Genomic DNA, 27994 nt, shown 5'->3' with positions numbered 1-27994 from the left:
TTACATGAAAGCAGTTTGCGCTTCCCTTTTCAATCTGCATGCAAATGAGGCATGCAAATACATGAGCGGCAAGCCTTAATCCCTTTTGGGTTTAAATTGAGGTTCCGATGAATATATTATCTGTAGGTTTGTTTTACGTGTATAGATCTAGCGTATACATGGAGTTGAGTTAATAACAAAATGTCTCGCCAAGCGTAAGAATATTTCCACTGGATTTTTCCACGAGAGAATCAATTTGTCTTTTTTTGCGCACAATTACAGTAGCTCCAGTACAGTAAACTCCATAGAGTACTGTCATTTCCGAAATTTCAATGTACAGTGGTACCTCGTGGTACGACGAAAATTTCGATCGAATAATTCACTCGCGATACGATTAAAACTTCGAGATGCGACCAAGCCAGGTGGCCATGACATGATAAGCTGTTTATCATTGTAGCGCACTGTCTTTTTTTGCTGCATCTCTTTCGTGTATAACTACTATATCTACGAGGACTGAACGATTTATTCATTTCGACCAGGAAACGCACAACACGCATGCGCGGGCAAAAAGAGTGCTTTCTGGGTAATGAAGTATACTTGTGCACACAACACCCATAGGCAATGGCACCCTTTCTCAGAATAAAACTTCATTACCCACAATCAATTTGTGGGTAAGCTCAGCTATTACATTTCCTGTTATTCTTTCTAAGGAAAGAAGCTCCCGCGATTGTTCTTTGAAGACTATTTCTTGTTGGCAAGTGGTCGTGCGTTATCCTATTGTGAGGATATTTGTGTGCATCATTTTTTTGAAGGAAATACAACAGCAAACAGTCCATCGATAGCGAACGTGAGGGTGGAGGCGTGGCAAACCGCTAACCCGGAAAACGAAGGTAACAAAAGATTAAGACAAAACAAGAATTCAGTTTTGTGTAAAGTTACATTAAACGTATGTTTGAGTGTGTCTCTATATATTTATCCAAGTTAATTTAAATTTGTTTGTTCGTTTACGAGTGCCGTGGATAAAGTCCCTCCGAACAGCCCCCCGCTCCGCCTCCGTGTGTGTCGTTGTCTCTGCCCTCCGCGAAATGCGTCTAATTTTACATCTATTAAACACATTTTATTACTATTAAACCACTAGTTATTTATTACTTTGTCAATAGATGGCAAATTAGAAGAAATAAAACATTTTTTCCAATCCAATATTCTGTTTTTGGTGTTTTTTCAGAGGGTTGGAACGAATTAATTTGTTTTCAATTCGTTTCAATGGGAAACGTTCGCTCGAGTTACGAAAAGCTCGACATACGAAAAGCTGTACCTGACTAGAAGCCGCACCCACCAAACTTGAGATGAAACGATTCATGTATGGAAGACTTCGTATTAGGTATTTATGGCGGTAAATCCACTACTTTAACTAGATGAGTATAAAAGCAAAGCAAAATTTTTTTTGAACAGAGGTGAGGAGAAAATAGCAGCTTTTAATGTACTGCTTTGAGTTTGTTTGCTTATCCGTTTGAGGAAGAAAAACAATCGCAGGAATGACAGCTGCTGGTGAAAGTCTTTTTAACTCAAGGATATACTTAGCAATGTAGTTTTAGGCCCATGTGTCAGTATCATATTGAGCGATTGTTTATGCAGCATGAAAGGTCCACCATAGATGTGTGGGCGGCAACTTAATAGAGGGCTCCGAGAGTGATACGCAACTGAGAGCGGAGAATTCAAACCTCCAATCATTCGGTGATTGACCTTGAGGCAAACATGCAATGGGCTCAGCTTCATTTAGTAGGCAATCACTGTGTTTAGTCTTACCTGGAGGGTAGCGCTCAATGACCGGATAGTTGTCCACTTGGAGGGTGGCATTGCCACCGCTGCGTGTGAAGCGTACAACGTGGTACTTGCCGTCATTTACCATGACAGCGGGCTCATCAATGGTGATGTCGTCCGTCCCCACGTTGAAAATGACACCGATTTTGCCTTGGTCCTGCAGGTAACAAAGTATGAATAACGAGCGCCGCTGCCAAGGATTTAAAAAATAATAATTCAAAACACACATGATGGAGGAAATCCTCTTGATGTCTGTTGTTTATCACTTTAAACAGTGTTTGATGATGCGTGAGTAGACACACTGGCCTACATTTACGAGCCTAACTTCTAATATTTGTTCCTTGAAACGTTTGACTTGTTGCTCTCTTTTCATGAGAAGCAGAACTGCGCTTGAGTTTAAAAAACGAGGCATTTTGATGTTAGTGCAACTGCAAGTTTTGCTCTGTTTGTGAATTTGGGACAATTTTTAGTGGGAGATGTATTGTCTCAGAAATGCTTACCCATATCCAATATTATTGTAAAAAAAACAACAAATAATATATACAATATATTCTAATAAACCACCAATTCAATCCAATAAATAATTATTCTAGAATAAAAATACAAAATTATGTATAAATAATTTTTTTTTTTTTTTAAATCAGAATGCATAACATTAAAAAGCTCGCTTAGTGTGGAATGTAAAATATGAGCACTCATTAACTGCCCCAGTGACCAAAAGTCCAATTTCATTGGACAGTGCTTCTGTAGCCTGGAGCAAAGAAACACAATTGTAGGTACTACAATCCACCTATCTGTACAGTTTAAATTCTACTTCCAGCTTTTGCATTATGGGAAAAAACCAAAAAAAAGAGACAACAACTGTTTTTCTACACCCCTTTTCACAAAAAAAAGCTGACAAAATTAAGTGAATTTGTGGTTAAAAAAACGTCCTTTAGCTAGATGAGGATGCTGAGACCAAAAACCTTGCTGGGCTAGTGTAGGCATATCATTTGTGACGTGGGCAGTATGTTAAGCTCTTTCTTAAGGGTTCAGCATCGTTTCCTCTGAGCCGCCAGCTCAGGTTGCATGATGTGGATCAATCCTGACACAATCCTGCTGCTCTTCCTTTACCCCACCAAGTCTCCCCCTTCCCCCTTCTCTTGTCTGCTACTGACAACCTTCTACAAAGGTCAAAGCTGCTTCCCAATATAGCCTTTGGGGGGCACTGGTAGCAAACCGTCAGTTTCCTGTGCACCACCTGACTGCCATACAAGGTCAAACTGATGATGTCAAAATCGCAATTTGCACAACTGCTTGGCCAACAGCGGAAACTGCTCAAATAAATATAATGATTCTAACTTGTCTTACTTTTAAATTAGCAATATGAAAATGATTACAGTGTCCAATATCTTTTTGAGACACGGTCTACATTTACAGCATGACGCCGAGATATTTCTTTTATATCATCTGAATATCAATACAATGCGCGCTTGTACCTAATAAAGTGTTCAACGAGTATATTTTGCGGCACATGAAACAACCCAGTGGGATGCTAACAGTTCATTAGAGAGGCTTGTTGACAGGCAGTGACGTGACTCTAATAATAATGTCAGTTGTGCACAGTTCTATGTCGTGCAGACGATTAATAATCATTATAATAAGCAAGTTCAGCTTGCATATGGCTTTTGTCTCTCGGGCGGGTGGAATAAGATATGCAGAGGATGCGGGGCTTTCTTCCAACTCCAGCTGCAATATGGCGCCTTCAAAAAGACAGAGGAAATGCTGGCAAATTGGGTGGGAGTAGAATTTTGTTGATATGAAAATGCGCTATTCCTCTGTGACACTCCAATATTTACTGTCTTCACAGACAAGGTGTACATGTCTTAAGCACTTCCTAGGGCTTTATATATTTGGGAATTTGGAGCTTTCCTGTCACAGTTGCGTGGTTCCTCTTGAACTTATTCTGAGATTTGTGCCATATTATATCGTTTCCCCTCCTCATTTTCAAGGAAATTGAATGACTGGCTGAACGTGCAGACAGAAATATAAGTGTTCTTCCCTCTGAGGTGGCTGCTGTGGCGTGATGTAAAAGCTGTCTTAAAGCGTTGTTCGCCCTCTAATCGTATGCAAAATAGTGCTGGAATCATTATAAATGTGATATAATTTTTCATGCTGACGTGGTTGGTGCAACATTTGAAAGTGTGAAGTGTGTTGAGAGACCTCCGACATCCCGCTGAGGATATTTACGGCAGAACTGTCAACTCTGGGTTCAGTAATTAATTACATACGTATATGTGAAGCAGCCTTCACAAAGATATGTAATATGAGGAGACTATTGCAAAGTGGGAAAACAAAAAAATCGGAATTTTCTCATTAACTAATGACCACAAAACTTTTTCATTGTTTGTTCAATGTAGTCTTTTTAGAATATTGTTATCATTATGTTAAATTAAAATCAAAGAAGTGAGATGAGTGCATGCGTTTTGTTTTGTTTGTTTGGGTTATCATTACACATCATTATATCAGGAATTGAGATAAATGTTTTGTAATGCCCTAAAAAATGATCATTAATTTCAGATTTGAAGGTCCAATTTGAACCCGCATGGTCCAACACAACAATTTTAATTTTACTTTGCTATTTGTGAGTCTGCAAAGACATGACATTCTAAAATCTCCCTCTTCTAAAGATATGCAGGAAAAAAACAGAAATGACTTAATGACCCATCGCAATAGTTGACAGTTTATCTTCCTTTGTCTGAAACATAATTTATTTGCCTTAATTTAGCCTCAAGGCTAGATAACGGTTCACTTAGTGGCAAATGGCTTCCTGGCTGGCAAAAGAGATATTAGCAAGAAAAAAAACCTGAATAAAAAATAAATATAATAAAAAAAGAGCAGTGTTCAGTACAAACACAGATAGATGTACTGTAAAGTCATTTGGCTGACATGAGATCAACTTTGCGGATTCGCTATTGCCGTTATCTGTCTTTGCCTTGACAATTGTTCATTATCTCACGCTTGACATAAAATAGGTGCAGATAAATGTTAAGAGGAGACCTTGACTCGGTTTTGCTGCACTGAAACACCTCCACAGTGGTAACTCCACTTACGAAATGAATTAGTTTTAGAAGTTTATAACTTGAATTTGTGTAAGTAGAGTAACATTTTACACGGAAACATACCTAACAACATTTTTCCTGTATTTTATACATTTTTTGATCGTTTCAAATTGTGTACGCCGTGCCGCAGCTTTTGTATGGGAATTTTTTTAAAAGAAAAAAGTACATTTTTGTAAAACCGATCTCGTCTTCCCCATTTTGGCTCTAATCAGTTTCGTCTCGGTCATTTGTAGCAGACAAAAATGTAATCGTCGATTGCTAATGTTGTCATGCTTTGAGCATGATATGCACATGCCCCTTTTCACTATATAAATATAGTGCGTCAGCAAGCAATGTACCCAGACAGTCAAGCTGACAGAGACATCTACAGAATGTTGAATTTAGTGCATACAAAAGGCGCACCGACTGATTGGGCGCGCCGTCCAGTTTGAGGAAAATTTTAGACTTAAGTGCAACCGATGTGAATAAATATGTGCCACATTGTGTTTGTACGGTTTATTATCGCTTAATAAGGGGAATTGTAATCATTAGTAAGGGGAGAAATTGGCTGAAGTTGGCAGGTATCTTTTTCAAGGTACTCAATAATACCCCTCAACCGTTTGAAATTGATGAATGTACTTTGAATTTTGGATGAAATATGTCAGAAAGGAAAAAAAGAGGTGAAAGAGCAGGCAAACGTTTGGCATCTGAGAAAACATACATACACACAAACTTAAACATACATCTTAAAATTATGTTACGTTGGTATGTAGAAACGCTCACAAGTAGAGTTACCGCTGTAATTAAATCACAATTTACTGAACTTGGCTATGAGTTTGATTTCTCTAGGAAAAACATGGGATCAGATCCAGTAAAGGAAATTGCTAATATACGACTGGGCTTTCATTTTGTGACTCATTTTTAAGGTCAGACTTGTTTTAGATTGATTGACCTCAGCATGTAGACTATTCACTTTTGTTAAAATACAAGCGACGGATGAACTCGAGCTCAGAGTTTAATTTAGCCAATAATAAAATCTCCTATGTTGGCAAGGGTATTTTTCTTTTCCACTTGACTCACTGATATAACAAAAAAAAGTCCTATAGAACCTTTCAAGTGCTGGCAAAGCAAAACTAGCGCACTTGTCCAAGCGACCTGAAGAAAAGGGCTTTTGCCATGACATTCATTTGCTCCCTTTTGTATTCAAGATTCTACTTGAAGCAGCCTATAGGATGTGTGACATAAAAAAACACATGGCGTCTGCTGTTTGCTTCTATAAGGACCCGAATTTTCTGCTGAAGTACACTGTATGCATTACTTTGCCTACAGCTTAAGTTGGTGTCTATATGATGCACGGATAACACTGTCGACTGTTTGATTATGACATTCCCCCGCAATGAGAATTTCTTATTAAAGATGCTAAAAGATGGATTATGTTTCTTAGTCCATATTCAAAAGTCAAGTGGGAGTCTGCCTCATTGGTGGAGGCAATTTACGGCTGTTTTATCTCTCGTAATCCGAACAGAGCTCTAAAATATTTCTTCATACACAACGACAAGACTCATGATAATGTGGTTAACTTGAGGGACCTGGTAAATAAAAGCAGTTTAAAGTCTTCTTTAATCCCAACTGTGACCAAGTTCCTTTTTCGGAGATGAAAGAAATTGAATATTCAGAAATTCCATATCCGGCACACTAATATCTTTGCACTGTCACTCCCCTCAATGATCAGAGCGCACAAGTTTTATCCAAAAATATTGCATTACCAATCTAATAGTATTAGCCCTTATAGAATAATCTACAAACTAAACTGAACAATTTCAGATGTCCAGCGAACTTAATCAACTGGAGTAGGCATAAAACCTGATTTATAAACGACTCCAGAAGTTATATAAAATGAACGTCAAAAGACAATATGTCACAAATAATTTATATTTAAGTCCGATATAGGCCTAAATGTATTTACTTTACTGGATTTAAGTACATTTCCAATATATTCTACTCTATCTCCTGAATTGAGTCATATTGGCCAAAGTGACTTGGTCTTATGAGAGATATGAATGCTATCCATTATATCTCAGCGCTTTGCCAGAGAAACTGCACACTCTGTGAGCTTCTTCTCTGCCTGAGCATTTAATAATGTGTCAATGTGTCAAAGTATCTGTGCACAAGTTGGCATCCTCAAGAGAAAAAAAGACACTTACAAGCTGTAAGCATGTGCATGGAGCTGTGACAAGAGACTTGATCCCAGGGAAAAGAAAAAAGCCATCTGTTTGCAAAACATCAACTCCAGTGGAATGGTATTTTTGGTGCAATCTTCATGTTTTAAAGCAAAGCGCAGCCAAATAAATTAGTATCTGAGAAGTACTGTATTCCATTTTTTTTTTTAAAGAAACAAAAAAGTGCTGTGAAATGGTAATCTCATCAAAAAATGAAAATGAGTGCACTAATGTAATTTTACACTCAAACTCAACCTTTTTTTTTTTTAACCATTTCATAGTTATTCCAATCAAAACAATCCATCAGGGAACAGCCACTATTTTTTCCCAACAATTCTGGTTGTGACATCACATGATGATCATTTCTGGTTGTGACATCACGAGCGGGGCGGAGTCAGCTGAGAGAGGAAGATGAATAAAGATCTACGTATGCCTTTTTTGCATGGATTCCTGTCAAAAATATGATTGCTATCATTTTAAAGTCACTTGCTGTAGTATTTCTTAGCACCTTTTCATACAATGAATGTTTCAAATGGTTTCAATAACAGGAATACCGAAATATGCAGTCGACTGAAGGCCACATTAGGCAGCTGTGATTTTAATTATTACACCACCAGCAGACATTTGACAGCTCTCTCTTCTGGTTTTCTTCACACCACATCTGTCCCACAGCTATGTACTAAAAAGCCTGATTTCCCTCCAGAACAGACTCACTTGATGACAGCTGTTGAAGTGTCGCCCGTTTCACCAACAGACGTTGTACTTTATCACGATCGAAACCCTGCTGCTTTGTTGTGGTCATTGTTGCAATTGTGATTAAGCTTAAAGCGACAGACCATAGAGGATGGGATTGGATACTGGTGGATTTTATTAATTGTGGCTATGGAAAAAGATTAAAATAAATAGGGCTTGCGATTGAGTAGCAATAGATTGAAATCGACTTTGTTCCCTTGCTCACTCAGCTTCCTCATCTTTAAAATGAAAGTTCTATGCTTCCTACAAAGTCATAGCAAAATCCAGACAACTGGTCGTGTTGATATTTTTCCATTTCTCCTTTGAAGGATTCCTATTGCCCTTAGCTGGCTGATAACTTTTTTAACTGCTTTTTTGTCAGCACTCAAGGCCTTGCCAATAACTGACACGTGGTGCAACTTGGCACTGTTCTTGACCTGATGAGAAATTAATAAACGTGCAAATCGTTGGTGGAGGAGCACAGAATTTTGTTTCTTTTTTTCTGGCTGCTGTCTCCAAACAGGGACATGTTTTCTTCACGTCACTTGCCAAACAAAGGAACGTTTTGGAGCGTCTTTTGTAGAGCCAGATCGATTTGTGTTATACAAATTGCCAAGTTTACAATCTTTTCAGTATGGTTTCCATTCTTTATAGAGGAAACTTTCATTTTTCCGGTGAAATTTGTTACCATATCACATCGCACAAGCAAACAAAACATTTTTATTTGAACTTTGTGATACTTTTTTTCACGACTCGATTCTAAAGCATGGTATTTGTCAATGCGTACTATACATTAAAACCAAACTAAACAACAGTATTTATGTAAAATGTATAATCAAGTGAATAGATTACACTCTTTTTGGCACTATTCTTTCGTTTTGGCATTTGACATTTGATTGAAAAACAAAAGATGAGGAAATATATAGCTTTTTGTGTGTTATGAGTATTCAACATTGGCATCTTTGGTCTATTAATTTAATGACGTGATCATGCCTTCTCTTCCATCAACTCTTGTTCATAGGGCTTACATTTTAGGATGGTTTCAGCGGAGACACTACACTGAAATATTAAATATCGACTTAAAAAGCATACTTTGTTTTCTTGGGGCCAATGGTTATGGGTGTATTTGTAGAATCGGGAATAATTTAGAAACTAAATTAATAATTAAAATCACAAATAGGTTGATATGTTAAAAAATGTTGACTAACACTACTCACAATCAATGTGGTAAAATATCAGAAAAAAATATAAGCACTTACTATGTGTAGTTGAAGATAGTCTCCGAGCCCGTGGGTGCTCTCCACCCGCACCAAAATGGCGTCCTTTTGCAGGCTACTGAAGCCCACGGCGAGCCTGTCGGCCCTGGTGCTGGGCCGCTCATTAGGGGCCCAAGTGAACGTGATGAGAGCGCCCCCTTTCCCGAAGATGTATGTCGTTCCAGCTGTGTTGGGGGAAAAAAGAGACTTGTAAGCAACCCTTTTTTAAACCACCTTCCTTTTGGTTAGCTTGTTCTTTCAGTCCGACAATCGAGGACAAATATTTGAAAAGGCGAAGTGCCTGTAAAAAATGTCCACCATTACAAAAAAATAATTCTCTTTTTTAATCAACACCTAACAACATGATGAAAATTAGTACGTCTGACTCACGGTTCTTTTACAAGGCGAATCTGTGAATCCATCTATGCATACATTATGCAAAAAGTACCACTGAAGGGTGTTATTTTTCCGTTGAGGACATGTTGTAATGTGATAATATCACTCAAGATAAATTCAATTACTGTAGCAAAAGTATTAAAGATGCAACGTTCATGCTTTAGTGAGATTTTTCTTAAATAACAGCAGCAAATAAAGGTAATAAAAGTAGCATTCAGGGATCCATTTAGAGGAGTTGATGTTCTTTACTTTATATATATATATATATACACATATATATATACACATATATACATATATATACATATATATATATATATACATATACATATATACATATACATATATACACATATACACATATACACATATACACATATACACATATACACATATACACATATACACATATACACATATACACATATACACATATACACATATACACATATACACATATACACATATACACATATACACATATACACATATACACATATACACATATACACATATACACATATACACATATACACATATACACATATACACATATACACATATACACATATACACATATACACATATACACATATACACATATACACATATACACATATACACATATACACATATACACATATACACATATATACATATATACATATATACATATATACATATATACATATACATACATATATACATACATATATACATATATACATACATATATACATATATATGTATATATATACATATACATATATATACATATATATACATACATATACATACATACATACATACATACATATACATACATATATATATATACATATATACATACATATATACATACATATATACATATATATACACATATATATATACATATATACATATATATACATATATATATATATATACATATATATATATATATACACACATACATACATATATATATATATATATATATATCTATCTATCTATCTATATATATATATATATATATATATATATAACCTGAAAAGGATTTTTTTGTCAACATTAAGATATGGATGAAAGAGACTCATCTAAATATACTGTAGTTTGATTGGGGCAGAAGTGTAAATATACAAAATTATTAAAAAGAGCCACAAAGTTCAACCACAGTTTAAGAACAACACTAGTAGTTCAAATCATTTTTCAGGAGGATGGAGCAATGGGGGTGGGGCGGGCAGTGGGCGAGTGATGCACTTTAAGAGCCTCGATTTGAGGGGCTGGAGGCAAACACGATGTGACAGAGATGTCTTCGCCATTGCAGTGTGATGTGAAAACGCCACTCCATAGGAATGACAAATACCTCAAAAAGTACAACGGAAATGTGTGTTATTATTAAAAGCTCATAAAACAAGCATTTGGGGCCGTCAGGTGGATATTCCTCAAAAGTGACACACTAAAGCAAACAGAGAAACACTTCATTGGAGCCTGAATTTATTGAATGAAACTTGAAAGTAGCCTTCAGCAGAGCATAATGACCAGTTGCCACAAAGGTTTCTTATTGATAGCAGCTAACTCCTGCCTGATACTCAAAGACCTCCAAAGGCTTGAATATCACTTGGAATTTAATTAAAGGGCAGATTCTTACACTGTCGGGGACTTTCTTCTTTTCTTCTTTTCTCTTAACAGGCTAATCTTAATTAATATCACGGATTTGTAGTCAAATGTGAGTCCAGGACATTAGTTACATGATGGAGTTGCAGTAGGATATCTCTATTGCTTTCTTTCTTGGACTCAATGTAATCTACATCTGGCCCCACTCTGCCCTCTTTTCTATTCACTGAAGTCACTCTTCCGTTTTTTTCTTTCACTTCAGACTGCTGTGAATTATTCACACAACCTCACATTCCTGCCCAGCCATGTTCGTGATTACTCACTACAGCGCCAGCGAGAAACACTTGAGTTTCACTTCACTTCGATTTATGGCAGCAAAGTAATCATCTCAATTTGAAATCTTAATGTTGTTGAAGCAAGTGATAACTGTGTATTTGGCTGCAAAAATAATGGAGTCTTAATTATTTCAATGCTCTCAATGTAAAACTGTTTACAGTCCACCTAGAGAAGGCTATTTTTCTATGAATATTTCTTGATTATTTACTTACCATTACAATATATTGATTATCTATGTGTTTGTTGGTTTGTTGTTGAGTCCATAGACTCAGCGAGTGGTGTGCATCTCAACAACTCGGCGCTGAACGTCTCCAAAACCATTGAACTCATCCTGGACTTCAGACGAAACAAGGCCACTCTGCTCTGCTGATCTCACTTGGACTACTTATTTATTTATTTCTTATTTATTTTTCAGTTTGTTCTTGTTATTTGTGCACTATGTGGTGAAAGCTTTAAATCTCATTATACTCATGACTGGACGTTTCGTCGAAAGACGTTTGGTCCCCGGACGTTTGGTCCCCGGACGTTTGGTCCCTGGACGTTTGGTCCCCGGACGTTTGGTCCCCGGACGTTTGGTCGAACGGACGTTTGGTAGAACGGACGTTTGGTAGAACGGGTTCGCATGCAATTGATAGATTTTAACATTGGGTGAATAGGGATTTAATGACTATTATTTAACATTGAGTGAAAAGGGTTAGGGTTAAACAAATGAAAATCTCGTGACTCAAACCTCGGGACCCGCGAACCCGGCGACCAAACGTCCGTTCTACCAAACGTCCGGTCGACCAAACGTCCGGGGACCAAACGTCTTTCGACGAAACGTCCGAGTACCCATTATACTTGCATAATGGCAATAAAAGCATTCAATTCAATTCAATTAATAATAAAATTTTATATTAGTCTTCCTTCTCAAGGGCCTTGACCCCCCCACCAACCCCCTCTAAAAATATCGAAGAGAAGATCTCACACCTAGAATGAGCCACAGATTTTTGTAGTCTGCTAATTTGCTCTCCACAGACTTTTTACTGCCAGATTTGAGTGCCAAATATATTTTCTCCACTTGTAGAATTACGTTAGTGCAGTCATTTTCATTTTTCGGACATGCCCACCAATTAATAGCACATTTAAGCACAATTTTATGAAATTAAGACATTCAAAGTTCACAACTCTTCCCTCCATGACTACATAAAAGGTACTGTAATTTTGTCACTGGGTTTGACAGTGCAACAACTTTTTTGGAATTGCGGAGACTCTCAAATATTGGAATTTGACTTGAGATTTCAACTAATACAAAAAGGAATCGTTCAAAAAAGGCTTTCATAATTTTTTTTTCACATCAACTTATAAAATTGTCACAATTTCAGCGAGTCTATGCTTAGTCCATTTTGAAGACCTTTTAATTTAACGCATCAGTGTTTATCTTGATTTGCAAAAGACACATACTTTTGTTTATTGTGGCACTAAATCCTGCGAGGCGAAGACAGAATTCCACATAGAACGTTTAGCCTAGAATATCCATCGTGCAGTTTAAAAGACACCTTAGCAAACCTATTGTTTATTGTCACAACAACTCCGCAGTAAATGACTACCTTCCCTGCAATATATTGTAACAAATAGGAATGAATGCACAGAATAAGTGGTTGTGAGAAAGGGTGAATGGATACAACAACGACAGAGGAGCACTTGCTCAGAATTTATACTGATGGACCATTGCACATATGAAATTTGAAGACAACATCTTAATCATTTTCATTCAGACCAATTTTAAAAGTGATAAATGAACCAGGAGAGACAGTAACTCATAGAAAGCAAAGCGTAACATGACTCCCTCCAGCCTGATTGTTACATCTCTTTTTACCAATCCTAAATTGCCATAGATGTGCATCAATTTAGCTAATATACTAAACAAATATTAGACGGCACAGTGGGCGAGTTAATTGCACATTTGCCCTATAGTTCTGACATTGAGTATTCAATCTCGGGTGGGTTCCGGGCTTCCTGTGTGGAATTCTCCCAGTGGCAGTGTGGATTTTCTCCGGGTACTCCGGTTTCCTCCCACATCCCAAAAACAAGCATGGTAGGCTGATTGAACACTCCAACTTGTCTGTAGGTATGAGTGACTGTGTGCGTGGTTGTCAATCTCAATGTGCCCTGCGATTGGCTGGGAACCAATTCAGGGTGTGTCCTGCCTATAACCCATTGTTAGCTGGGATAGGCTCCAGCACCCTCAGGACCCTTGTGAGGATAAGCGGACTGGATAATGAATAATTCCTTCATTTTGAACATCGCTTATTGTGGTCAGGGTCGCAGGGTGCTGGAGGCTCCCAGCAGACTTGGAGCAAAAAGGCAGAGTAGTACACCCTAAACTGGTTGCCAGTCAGTCAGAGGGCACACACGCAGAGACAGAAAACCAGTCACACTCCCAATCAAACTGCTACTGAGTGGGAATTGATCCCATGCTGCGTCCACTGAAGTCAGGAGCTACAACGTCAGCGACTTAATAATGACTAAATTAAGCAATAAACAAGTCTTGATGAAACTAGTATTGCTATAAAAGGTAAATTTCTTGCATCGTATGATACACCTCTCATTATTTCTTCTTTTTTTTACGGCTGTTCACTTCACAGGAGGGTGCTTCTCATCTCAGGGCACATAACATATTTGTTTTTAAAGTAGCTCTCTCTTATGCACTGTAAAAATGTTTTATGTCTAACAATCATATTGGTACCTTTAAGGTGCTTATTCATAAAATATATATATATAGATGTATGTATGCATATATATATATATATATATATATATATATATATGCATACATCTACATATATATTTTTGTAAATAAGCACCTTAAAGGTACATATAGGTATGTATATATATATATATATATATATATATATATATATATATATGTGTGCATGCATACATACATACATATATTTTTTATAAATAAGCACCTTAAAGGTACCCTAATGATTGTTAGACAAAACATTTTTACAGTCCATATATATATATATATATATATATAAAATGTATAATGTATAATGAATTTTCCTGTGTCTGTATTCTCACCCTCTTGCTACTGTGACAGTGAAATTTCCCGAATACGTAATGAATTAAGTTATTTAATCTAATATATATATATATATATATATATATATATATATATATATATATATATATATATATATATATATATATATATATATATATATATATATATAATAGAAAAAAAAAACAGACATGGAAACCTTATCTAACAGCGCCCAACACAATCCTGAGTGCGAGTATATACATAGGCTTTTCTTGCCAACATATGTTATGCAGGTCACAAGACTCATCAAGTGATAGATCCATTCCTATTTTACAGGAGCCGTCACGCTCTAAATAATTCCGCAAACCGGGCTCAGCTGCAACGTCTTGGTGGTTATGTGCGCGCCCACTGTAACATTATGGATGGTTTTCTATGCCACGTTGGATTGACTACCCACTCAAAAACGTTCCGTCCTTTCTCCTTTGTGCTGTCGGCCTACTGAGTGTACAACACAAGAGGCAATAAGCGATAGGCTGCACATGCTGGTGGTAATTTGCATCACGCTTCACTCTTTGGCGCAAAGAAGAAAAAGGAAAAAAATAAAAACCACCTGAGCTTGCTGACAAAAAAACGGATGATTCCTGCAGCTCAAATTAATGAGTGCTGGCTTGTACAAATGATTTATGTATAGGAACCACGTGAATAATGAATCACACTAAATAAACATGGCATAAAAACAAACCAACACAGCATTTTAATAATTCCTAGAAACTTCAATACGTTGGAAATTTAGCAGCTACTTTGGTACATTAGTGTGTATCAAATTCCATTTAACTGGTTAAAATATCTAATTTATTTCCTACAATTAATATCTCATCTTTGTCAATGATGTATAGTGACAGTCACAAGAATGATGTTATATCTCACAATGTATTAATGTATTGACATATTGGCTTTCACATAACAGGTTTAAATGTCTCTGAATTCAATTTACATACATTTGAGATCCAATAGATTTTGAATATGCTACACTAGCGCTTAAAAAATAACTTGGTTTTGACATACACTGACAATGAGCTCTAAATTTAACACCATATTCGATTAAAGTTTAATTATAGTGGTTGCAGCAGAATTGCGCTGAAACAGACTTCAGTTTTAATATAGTGTTCATATTTGATGCAAGTAAAAATTTTCAGATCTGACTACATGATGTTCTAAAGAGATATTTTAGAAGTCGATAAACTTCCCCTAATTAACCCGCCAGCCCCCCAGCAGGGCCAGGATGACAAAATAATTTAGGATAAACTGTTGAATCATTATGCAGAAAAAACAGCGCCGCGGAATTTAATAGGAGAGAAAAATAAACAAACAAGCTGATTGATTAAGAATATAAATTCTCATTAAACTCTAAAACTGTCAGCATTTCTTGCGGCGGCTGAGAATTACCGAGCGATATTAAGTCTGATTTTGTCATCTGACTTATGACATTTGAAGCCCACTTGTTTCATGCTCTATTAAATTTGGCTAAGTCAAATGATGAAAATGAATAGTTCAGCCCGAAGCCTGACTAAGAGCACATATGCTATTCACTTTAAATGATGGCGTTGAAAAGAGAAAATGGCGACAGGGTTCATGGACAATTTCATAAAAAGAGGCTTTTTAAATCTCAAAGTGAATGGGTAAATACCTCAAAGAAAAGCCTTTGTAATCATGACAAAAATCTGTTAAAATTGTGAGATTCTATGTCAAGATTGAAAAAAAAAATCCCTTTGGATCTAATATTTACTTTGAAAGCGAGAGATTTGCCGAACCTATTTTTATTGTTTTGTATTTCTTGATTTTATCAGCATCTTAATGCTTTCTTTTTGTCTTGGACTTTAAATGTGGTTGCGGCAAGAGACAATTTCCTGTAAAGACAATCAATAAAATGAATTATCTTTAACGATCATACAAAAATGCTAAATGAGCTTTCACTTGAATGGTTTGTCTAAATCTAAGATACTTGGAGCATTTTAATACAGTCTGCAGCTAATCAAGAGTGACGAGGAGTTTATTGAATAAAGGATCTTCAACCATTAAATATTATGAACTACCCTTTTGTGTTTATTTCTTTACAACCCCAATTCCAATCAAGTTAAACATAAATGAAAAGAGAATACAATAATTGCCCAAAAAACTATGTTTATCATTTTAAACATTAAATTTAATATCTAGAGTGTATTTGATTAAACATAGGTTGTTTTGCAAATCATTGTATTCTGTTTTTATGTATATTTAACACTGTCACAACTTCATTGGAATTTGTGTTGGATATTTTCAGACTTGAGTATGGTTAAAAGCTTTATCATCAAACATAATATTCCAAATAATGCACTGTACTAGAAAAAAAATAGAAAAAAAGAGAGAATCCTTAAACGGAGAAAATAGCATGCAGTAAAAATAATAGTTAAAGAAAAAAGTGGATGAAATGGTGGAAAATTGTGTCTGTTGGACTATCGGAAACCTTTGCTACTTTCTGTGCATTCCTGAGTACATCAGACAGGTTTGAACGAACAAAAGGCTACAGACGTGGATACTCCTTTTGTCTTTCAGCAAAAGGACAATACCGTTAACCTCCTGTCGTAATGGATCAACCTCTGAGCAGACCTCCGTTATGCAAATGTGAGACCTCTCGAGACAAGGCAATGCACCTACTGTATATTTAAAACCCTTGAAGCCAGATGATGGTAGTGTCACTAGTCTGCCATGACATTCAATAACAGCCTTTTACACCACAATTTAAAGTCCCACACACATTTCAGTAGCTACTTCACTGAATTTGATTACATTAGACCACAACTCAAAGTCCTTTTCTCCGTAAAATAAACACAGTCTTAATCCCATTTTGCTTTTGACCAGGAAGTCAGAGTGAGTGAGTGTTAGGCTTCATTGCTGTTGCGGCCAACCTGAACATTGGCGATATAAGCCTTTACGTATTTTTCCATCTGAACAAGCGGTAAACTAGGTAAATTGTCCACAATAGAAGAAATTGGACAATCCGGACAAAACATGTTGTGCTGGTAAACCTCTTCTTGGGTTTGTAGTGCTTGAATTCAAAGAAAATAGCTGCCCCTTTAGATAGTTTTTCCAGATGCCTTTGGATCTCGACGTCCATACTGAAATGGATGTAGATGTTCTCCTTTTTAGTGGCCAATGGGGTGTCCTGCACAGGGTTCAAATCTACCCCATTCAAATCTTTGACGCAAATAGTCATGTAAGGGTTGATGCATTGCCCTGCATCTTTGAGACCAATTTGTTGTATTCTAACGGTCAGCAGCGTCATTCCTGGCTCGGAGGGCAATCGGCCAGTGTTCCAACCTGAACACTGGCGATATAAGCCTTTACTTATTTTTCCATCCGAACAAGCGGTAAACTAGGTAAATTGTCCACAATAGAAGAAAGTGGACAATCTGGTTAGTAGCCTATTACATTGTTTGGATTAAAACATTTTACTGGGGAGGTCTTTGATCAGGTGACAAATTGCCCTCGCAATGAAGAATTATTCACAATGAACTGTAGCAATAGGGCCTTAGCTGGCGTCAACATCGCCTAAAGTGCAAAAAACAATGAGTCTCGCATCCTGTTTTCCATTGAGTCAGACCCTTACCTTCGACTGTGTCATTGGTTTCAACAATGCAGAAGCAAACCATTAGGTCAATTACTTTTATTGTACAATTTCAATAGTCATGGAGCTTTGTGAGCCTTGACCATTTATCTGTAAATTGTGATTTAATCATGTATCATAAATAAAAAATGATTATGGGATTGCATACCAATATATAATAACAGGGGGGAATGTTAGGTTTATCATTATTATAAATTTGCTTGGCATATAATCATTATATATATGTGCTTGAAATGAAGCTTATTGACATTAATAAAAGGCATTTTAATACATCTCTTGGAAGAGAAATGCTCGCTCCAAAGTTAACCAAAACAACTTTGGAGGTCACTCCCCTTTTGCACCTGGACTTCTCGAGACTATGGTTCACATCAAGAGAATGGTAAATTGTTTTGGGAAGCATCAAGATGGTTCACATCGAACTGTGGACTGTTTTGGGAAGCATCGGCTTTTCAAGATGGTTCACAACAAGCGCTCTTGGGAACTGTGGATTGTTTTGGGAAGCATCGGCTTCTCAAGATGGTTCACATCAAAACTTTTGGGAAGATTCGACAGACCTACAATTGTTTTGAGAATTGAGATACATTGTTATGAGACTCTAAAAATGTTTAGACTTCTGTGGGGCATGGTGTTAAATCTTATGAATAAATTAGTAAGCGAGACATCGAGTCATCAGAATGATCTTGACCGGAGACGCGTGTGGATCGATTCTCTTCTTGCAAGAAATACGGATGAGTTCAGATGCCTCTTTTGTTGAAAGGTAAATATTTGGGAATACCTATATGGTGAACCTATCAACTACTGTGTACAAGCTCATGGTAGTGGGACTTTAAGGCTTTGTTGATGATACGAGAGTCAGATTGTCAGGCATCAATACATAAAAAGCAGTTCTAACACTATCCTTTCAACCCTCTCTGCTTTCCATCTTTGACTACAAAGTTAGCAAGTTACAAAGGTAAATTGTTACATTTGCCTGTTGTTTTGTTGCTGCCACTGAAAGATGTTCAAACCATTTAAACTGGGAGGAGTAGGCGGTCAATTATAGCTGCCACTACTCTAATTTAAGGGCTTTCCAACAAATTCCTACAGCAAAGCATAAGACAAGTGTTCATGACCATTCCAGATAACATTCATGGACAAGTTTAAATGGTTTGCTGCGATGATAAAAGCGAAAGCAGAAAATGAGAGCCATCCTTTAGAAGAGCAAACATCATGATGCTCACAATTAAAACCGATAGCAAACGCCACAAGATGGTGTGATGACCTTGTTGAGTCTTTTCTATCCAATTTACAGACGCGCTTTCCTCAATGGATTTTTATCATTCATATTCCTTTGGAGAAACTCATTTCACCCTCAAGGGTCGTTGCGCCGCTGGAGCAATTCACATTCGTGGAAAGGTTGTTTATTTATAATATCGGTTTTCTTGAAGGCAGCAGTGACATTGATTATGCCTGATTTCTCATCCATTAAGCCTAATGTGCTATTTTATTCTTGTGTTTTTATTTGAGTCTTCTGTTCTTTTTTATATTTTACACTGATATTCATTTGCAAGTCAGTATATAAGGTAATTCAAATTTGAGCTTTAGTAAAAGGCACAATAAATCCTGATATTTTAAAGCCTGTTTTCGTTCCTCTTGTATATCACAATACCCCCTTTTTTATTGTTTCTTCCTCTACTTTAATTTTAGAAAAGTCATCTCAATCGGAAGTACCATGGTAGCGTGACCGGACGTTTCGTCGAAAGACGTTTGGTCCCCGGACGTTTGGTAGAACGGACGTTTGGTAGAACAGACGTTTGGTCGCCGGGTTCGCTCGCTGTCAAATTATGACAGAGTTTACTGTTGATATTTTGATATTAGATATTTAGATATTAAACTCACTCTCTCTCTCATGATTATAATTTTGAGAGCTGGTTTCAACAGTAACAACCCGGCGACCAAACGTCCGTTCGACCAAACGTCCGTTCGACCAAACGTCCGGTCGACCAAACGTCCGGTCGACCAAACGTCCGGTCGACCAAACGTCCGGTCGACCAAACGTCCGTTCTACCAAACGTCCGTTCTACCAAACGTCCGTTCTACCGAACGTCCGGTCGACCAAACGTCCGATCGACCAAACGTCCGGTCGACCAAACGTCCGGTCGACCAAACGTCCGGTCGACCAAACCTCCGGTCGACCAAACGTCCGTTCTACCGAACGTCCGTTCTACCGAACGTCCGTTCTACCGAACGTCCGTTCTACCGAACGTCCGTTCTACCAAACGTCCGGTCGACCGAATGTCCGGTCGACCAAACGTCCGATCGACCAAACGTCCGGTCGACCAAACGTCCGGTCGACCAAACGTCCGGTCGACCAAATGTCCGGGACCAAACGTCCGGGGACCAAACGTCCGGGGACCAAACGTCTTTCGACCAAACATCCAAGTACCCCATGGTAGAAGTGCAGTTTTTCCATTTTTTAAATGTATGATCTTTTGTGACCAAATTAAATTCAGTAAAAATACTCGGCGTTGTCAGAATACCAATCTTCCAAAAAAGTTGTCGGTGAATGCCTTAACTCTACTACACTACTGCATTTCATTTCTTCTCATGTTAGCTATATTTTGATGGTTATTCTTTGAGGTGCTATTTGCTAGCAAGGGAATAAAGTATGTGTTAGAATTCAAGAAGAGAAGTGTTTGTGTTAAAGAGAGGATTTTGGAATGTTTGAGGAAAAAAAACGTCCTTGAATGTTTAGAGTGAAGTGTTCTATAATGCTAATTTTGGAATATTAGCGGGATTGTTGTGCAGAAGGACGACCTCAAATGTGTGAGAAAAGCATATCAGCCTATCCAACAGACTTTTAAGTGTGAGGAGAAGCATTTTCAAATGTTTAAGATGATGTGTTAAAATGATCAAGACAACATTTTTGAACATAGAGTGGTGAAGAGAGGAATTTGACAACAATACAGGGAAGATATTTGTTGCTTTAACTTCAGGGGAAAACCTTTATACAGCAGGGGGCATCAATTTCAACACCAATAAACAGTGTCTAAGATGTTTTAATCTTGAATGTTAGGAAAAAGTGTTTTAGAATACTGGAGAAAGACTTTGGCGTATATAAAGTGAAAACATGAAATATCTTAAAATGCCAGAAGCAATTTGGCAGAATGTTCATGAAGATCGTTGCTGAAAGTAAAATGCTGGAGGGGAAAAATGTTCTGGAATGGAAGCAGAACACATTTCTTAATAGATAGGCTTTTGCCTGTTGCTTATTGTGCCACAATTGTATTGGGAACCGTTTGATATTTTTGTCCACACGTATTTTGCTGCTGCACAAAACTCATTGGGTTCACTTGATTCAAGAAATTCTCCATTTAGCCTCTTCCTCAAATGAGTTTTTTTTATTGTCAGTGCACTCAGGTAGCTCACATTTTGGACAAATGGAAAGTATATTTCCATTACCAGCAAGATATGGACTTTTAACCTTTATAGAAAACATTAAGTGAGGGCTGGCAGAAGATTGTACTAGCCTGCGCCCTGTGGAATCGTTATTAATTCCATGTGAGTTTTTGGCCCAAGCAAAAAACGAAAAAAAAGTAGAAAAGGCACTTAAATTGAATTTTGAGGTAGCTGCCTTATTGCATGATCTTTTAGTGCAGCAAAGCGTCTATCAAACTGTCAGACAGTGGCGATGTTAACGCTGGTCTCCCCATACAGAGAATAAAACACTTTCTAATAATGGCCGTGGCGACTGACAGTAATGTACTCTTTACTTAAAGAAGGCCGCCCTTGAAATTTTAGCCGTTTAAACGCTCATTCACGCGTATTCTATACAGCCCTCATGATGAAAACGAGCACTGTTTTGAGTGACAACTGAAAATGTTCATACATTGTCATCTTGTTAAGTTTAACATCCTCCACACACCCTCAAAGTTATGACGACTACAGTTTTGCAACAAATCCAAATGTTATTTTTATAGAGGCTAAGCTATTTCAACAGTCATGATTTCCTGCAATAATACACACTTGTGAAAAATGCCAAACAGCCCACAAAACATTCTGATGAGCGAGGAATTTATGTTGCACTAAAGCTTTTCAGTGAGGCACGTACAGTACTTCAGATGAAGCAGGCAGCAGCAATCCTACAATAAGGCTAATTGAAAATTTATCAGTGAGTTCTTTGAAGTGTTTTTAAACAGGTTTGTTTGATCATAAGCGTCGCGTCGCCTGTAAAATCTATACCAAACCATTGGACTACAGTAATAGGGCTGATGTCATTCATCACATTGTGAGCCCCTTTTTTTAAAGGGCTGACAAAACTGCCGCGAGAAAAAAAAGACAAATTCACCGGGGTGCTATTTTACAGGATATAAAAGTGAGCATTAGGAAAGGCGTCTTCCAAAGTGCAATAAAAAAAGGAGCTCCGGTTTCAGTGCTTTGAGAAGCGTTGCGTGATTGATGTTAATGGAAGAGGATAGGTCATTTCTTAACATCGTTCGACGTACAAAGAGCATACTTTGCCTTAATTGGATTCCCCCCAAACACACAAAGCACGTATGATGTGACAATACAACATGTCTCCATTGATTCTGTTAGTCGGCATCTTTTGGAAAAGAGGGAACACGACTGACGTGACGTTGACGTGCTTACAGAGCTTTTAATGATGCACAAGCTGCAGCACGTAGACGACACCCAACCATTACTGTCTACGTTTTTTGTTTTTTTCCCCCCAAATTGCTGCGATTTCTTTCAATTTGTCTTACCGTGGCCCCCTCTGGTAAGAAAGGGCATCCTGTTGATGGCAATAGGAACGGTACCATGCTTGTTGTGGAAATGGTGGACATGGTGCGTGGTGCTGAGGCTAGAAGAGACACGTGCCGTTCCAGTTTGGATAGGCAGTACTATAATCAAGGCGAGCCAGAGGGCCAGTCTGGAACAGTAACTTAGACCCATGCTGAGGCTCCACTCGGCCCAGGTCCTCCCAAAGGGTGCTGCGGAGAGTCCACCCATCATTTCCACATGGGCCGAAGACTGACCGCTCGAACGTGTTTGGGCCTTTCGGAGTTCTGCTAGAGGACCACAGCGCTTCTCAGAGAATTGAGGACATTGCGTTTATAATCCTTTTGCTGACTTGGGGACTTGGCGGCGAATAATAAAAAGCAAAATCCCTTCAACGTGCGATAAAAATAACCCAAAGTGAATGGAAATAACGCAAATCCGACTGCTCGCCTGCCCGCCGACAAACTTATCCTAACATTTTCCCAGAGCGAGGTGTTTTCGGCGCTGCGTTAAAAAGCATCCAAGGGGATTATTTGGTGGGATATCCAAGGCGTTGGGAAGGTGCACATCCAAATGGAAATAAAAAGAGAGGTGGATCCAACTAAAGAGGCACGCCGCCTAAGCAACATTTAGGCTTGAAACAAGGCAGTGGCAGCAAGCTTGCCGAGATACGACGTGCGATTAAAGTCTCCATCGCCCACAGGTAGAGCTGGAGGGCAGCTGAGCATGCCCACTAAGACGAGAGCCACTCCGAGCGTCCGTGGAAAAACGGATCATTTCACTAAGCCGAATGGACGAGCGGATAAAAATAATAGCGGCAAAAGATGCGGGCGATTGGGGATGATGCGGGAACCAGCACTTTTGTTCTCCTTTTGCCGGCGATGGGGAAGAGAACAGCAAAGGAGAAAAGGGAGGGAGGAGGCTGGGATGGAGGAGGAGGAGGAGGGGACGGGGCGCTAGATGAGGTGGTGATGGAGCAAGAGAGCGAGCGACATCTGCAGCGGCACAGTAAAGGGAGGAAAATCCGGAAAAATAAATAAATGTGCTCTGTCCCTCGGCGCCTTCCACGGAGGATGCGGTGAAATTCCGAAAGATGTGGCGGGATATCGCCGTCCTCCTCTGGTGCTCCACCTGCTCAGTCTCATGCAGCAAGATCACTGCTGCATTCCTCTCCTGCTACTGTTTCTCTTCCCTCTCCAGTTACCTCAGATCTGCAGCGCTGCCTCCTTTTTAACCTTGCATATCTAGCGGAAAGCGTCTCCTCCAAACAGAGAGCGCGCTAACAAAAACGCTAATATTAAAGGGAAAAAAAAAAGAAGGTATATATTGATCTATTATCGGGAATCTACGTCAAACTCCGGGACAGCCCGAAGCTTGGCAAAAACAACACTTTGGAGTTCTAATAATAACGCCACACAAGAGCATCTTCTTGAGGCATACTGCTGTCAGCATGTGTGTTATTTTGTGTGTATGTGTTTGTCTGAAAAGCGAGTCTGCGAGCATAGGAGGGAGGGGCCCCCGGGGGTGGGGGCCAAAGGATGAGTGCGAGTGAGTGGGGAGAAGTAAGGGAGGGGGGGTTGGGGGGTGCTAGTGGGGGTAGTGGGGTGGATAGTGAAGCAAGGAAATGGGTTGTGTGAATAAATACACAGCTCGCAGGTCCTGGCAGTAACACGCAGGAATCATACTGCAGAGGAGGAGCTTGATTTAGGTGAGCTGTCAGTGCTGTTACAGAAGCGAACACAAGGCCAGTGATATGGACACAATGTTAACATCGAGAGCTATAATAGGCTGGCGTGATGGATGCAGATATACTTGACAATTTGATACCATGCAGCTTATAATACAACTCTTGTGCAGTAAACATCTGCAGTAAAAAAAGATACATGATTGGAGCCTTGGGGATGTGCAGCTTTGTCAATGCGACGGAAATTTCAGCCCCGGTACGAATATAGCTAGGGGACTTGAACAATGAATGAAAAAGTGGTAGGGAGAGATGCCTTTCAATTAACTCATTCATTAGTTGGGATCACGCTATTATTCCCATTATTTCCTTTACCGAGAAAACATGCTGATGGTTATTGTTATTTCTAAAATATCAGTCAGGATATTGAACAGACAACAGTGTGATTCATTAGAAAATGTCACAACTGCAATAGGGTTGAGCTGTCACGTAGGCCAAGCTACATTTATCAAAAGTATTGCCAGCGTTCCAATTTCTGGTCATACCATTTATTTATACTGCCATTTGGAATTTGACGGGTACAATCCATAGTAGCCCCAAGTAAAAAACAAAACAAAACAAAACCACCATGGCATAATCATGTTCAAACGTGGGGCAGGGGTTAGGACCACTTCAAATGCAGAGTTACAATGACTATCAGTTTACACAGAGATAAAAAGTACATATGGTATACATCTAATCTTTTAACCTTTGTAGCTAATGAGAATGTGATGAATCCAGATCCCCCAGATCGATAAAACCCAATAACATTTTAAGGTGTTTTCTTTGGTGTCGAGCAATGTTATTATTACCCTTTTAAAAAAGGTATTTTGACAAAAAAAAAACGAGAGCTTGAACTAAGAGTGGAGTTAAACAACTTGAAGTGTCTTCCTGAATGATCCTCTATCCGTTGCTTGATTTCATGTGAGTTGATTTTCTCTTAAATGAACAGGAAATTATGATAATTCGTAGCAAATTAAAATAAGACTTAGTAAAGTCAATTGAACAAGAAGCCAGGAAAGAATTATTTCACAAATTCTGATTGCACAAGAGACTGGGCCTCAAATAAGAGACTGGGCCTCAAATAAGAGAACAATGAAGGCTTCTTCTCCGGAAGACGGTTTCGAGCCATGGCCAAGCTGGCGTTTATGTACTTCTTATGCAAATGAGTGCCTGAAAGCGGACACGATGGAAAAGTACTAGCTAGCGATGAGAGGTAAACAATAAAGTCCTACATTATTGTTAATGACAGTTAAGGAAAACACATTTTGTTTCCAAAATAGGGACAGACACTTCTGTTAAAATCTTGCAATCTGAACCAATGTGCATGGAAAGACCTAGATGAATGGAAATACATTTCTAAATTGTACTAATTGCAACAATAAAAAACCAAATAGCTCTTGTTTGCTATGCAAGAACTTGAGAGCTCTGCCTTGAACCACTTTAGAACAAAGTATAGCTGCTACTTGTCCAAGATCGATGACCTCTGACTCACAACCAAAATAATTCTACAGTCACACTCCAAAATCTTGTAGTGGAGCAGAGATGTTAGAAGTTGGAGGGCAACCACATATTTCAGAGAGACACTCCATCTGGCTATTTGTCCCAAATCGTTCATTCCTATAGAGCAGCATTCAGAAAAATATATGATCCACCTTGAGGGAGAGAAATGCACTCCCACTGCTGCCTCATTAGTGACAGTGTAAATATTTCAAGGTATTGTGCTCCGCAAGCCTTTACTGTTTGTGCTCAACTAATCAATTAGCGCCAATGTTTTCCCGTCATGTTCACCTCCTATCTATACACAAGTTACAGCTCAGCGGCTCTCTTCCTGCTCAGCCATGCAGGACATATCCTTAGCACTGAGCATTTCTACTTCAGAAAAATCCAGACAGTTTTTAGGAACCGGCTTTACTTCTTTCAATGTTAGAGGCGTGAATGCGGCGACAGGTTGAATTGGAAAACGCCGACACTTGGAGATGAACCCATTATTGACAATAGAGCCGTAATGGGGAGGAAAAAGAAGGAGGATTGAGGCTGGCGGAGTCCAGCCTTGCAAAGGGAGCGGCGAAGGAGGGACTGCAGCTGTATCAGCTAAATAACGGTCGATATAGATATCAGCTTGGGATTGCCTAGTCGTTTGAAAGGACACGCATGGAAACAGGAGGACAGAGGCGAGCCATGCGGCAACACCTCACACGTTGACAAGAAGTCGACGCAGGCTATTACTCATGCCGAGGAGGAGGTGGGGCACTGTGGGCCAGAGACGCTGATTGAACAAAAAAGAACAGAGGAAGGTTCGTGCTTCACATTCTAGAATGACAAGAGCCTGCACCAAATTTATCAGCCCGTATAACGAACGTGAATAATGTGGATTAATGGTCAATCGAGAATACATTCATTTGCAAAGGTGGATTTTATGCTACTGAAACCAAAGTCAACACACATTTTGATTGACATTCATTGGTTCATTCATTTTCTGAACTGCTTTCGCCTCATTAGGGTCGGGGGGGGTGCCAAACCTAGTGGGTGTGGGGCATTGGCGACTAAGTTGTTCCACTTAACTTCAGGCAGTGGACAGGGTACAAGCACAGGGCACATTTAGACAAACAATCATTTACACACACATTATGGACAATTTGGAGTGTTCAATCAGCAGCGTATAATACAAAATACTCAAATTAGTATACATATATATGATTCTGTCCATACAGTATGAATGAACAAGAAGGTGCCTGTGGGCTGGCTTGAAACCTCTAACGGGCTGCATCCATCCCACATGTTTTGCACCCCTGTGGCATACCTCATACCTTTGGAGGCGGCTGCTTTTGCAGTTTCTCCCTGGACTACCTCCAGCCTGGCTTTGTATTTCTTAGTTTATCTTTGTTTTAACAGGGTGAGATTGTTCTCTTTCAATGGAAAATGGAATTAGTGAACTGATCCTTCAATATTTTTGACTGAAAGGGGAGCTGGGAGAGGAGAACCTGTTTTGTCCAGGCGGAACTCATTGAAAAATGATGAGTTCCTGGGGAGCTCGGAAGATCGAGTCCTGGCGAATCTGTCGGTATGGCCTTGGATTGGAGTATTGAAGCCTCTACTAGTGCTGTTGAAGGTCAGATGGGGAGCTGTATCGCAAGCTGAACGCGGTGACCAGGTTACTGGATCAACCACAAGCTCGACGCGGTGCTTGATCTCCTTCGTTGGACGAGAGAGTGGCCAGAAAAGGCAACTGATTTGGTAGATTGCGGGAGTGAATGACCCAGCCCACCTCTCACCGCATCCGTGATCCAACACTGTAACCCCCACCATAGGCGCAAGGAAGCATGGGTGTGTCGCACACCATTTTGCTGTGACTGGCAGACAGCCTGGCTGTATTGTAAATGTATGTATGTAGTATGTCATT

The 27994-nt window shown here is 38.8% G+C and overlaps 1 protein-coding gene across 6 annotated transcripts in view; it reads right to left on the bottom strand.

The window, feature by feature from the left end:
- Nucleotides 1–27994, bottom strand: part of LOC144067843 (neurexin-2-like) — a 163873-nt gene that overhangs the window by 13781 nt on the left and 122098 nt on the right. For 3 of the 6 annotated variants that reach the window (XM_077591839.1, XM_077591840.1, XM_077591841.1), the window contains 2 exons: nt 9091–9272; nt 1786–1957 (listed from right to left, as the gene is read on the bottom strand). In XM_077591839.1, the coding sequence (XP_077447965.1) occupies nt 1786–1957; nt 9091–9272 (354 nt within the window). Of the gene's footprint in view, nt 1–1785; nt 1958–9090; nt 9273–22855; nt 24314–27994 lie in introns of those variants that run through there. The other 3 variants (XM_077591842.1, XM_077591844.1, XM_077591843.1) reach the window with 2 other exon arrangements.

Source organism: Stigmatopora argus, chromosome 22 (genome assembly GCF_051989625.1).
Source record: "Stigmatopora argus isolate UIUO_Sarg chromosome 22, RoL_Sarg_1.0, whole genome shotgun sequence".
NCBI classification, from domain to species: domain Eukaryota; kingdom Metazoa; phylum Chordata; class Actinopteri; order Syngnathiformes; family Syngnathidae; genus Stigmatopora; species Stigmatopora argus.
Note: the sequence above shows the minus strand (reverse complement) of the source record. Positions and strands in the feature narration are given on the sequence as shown.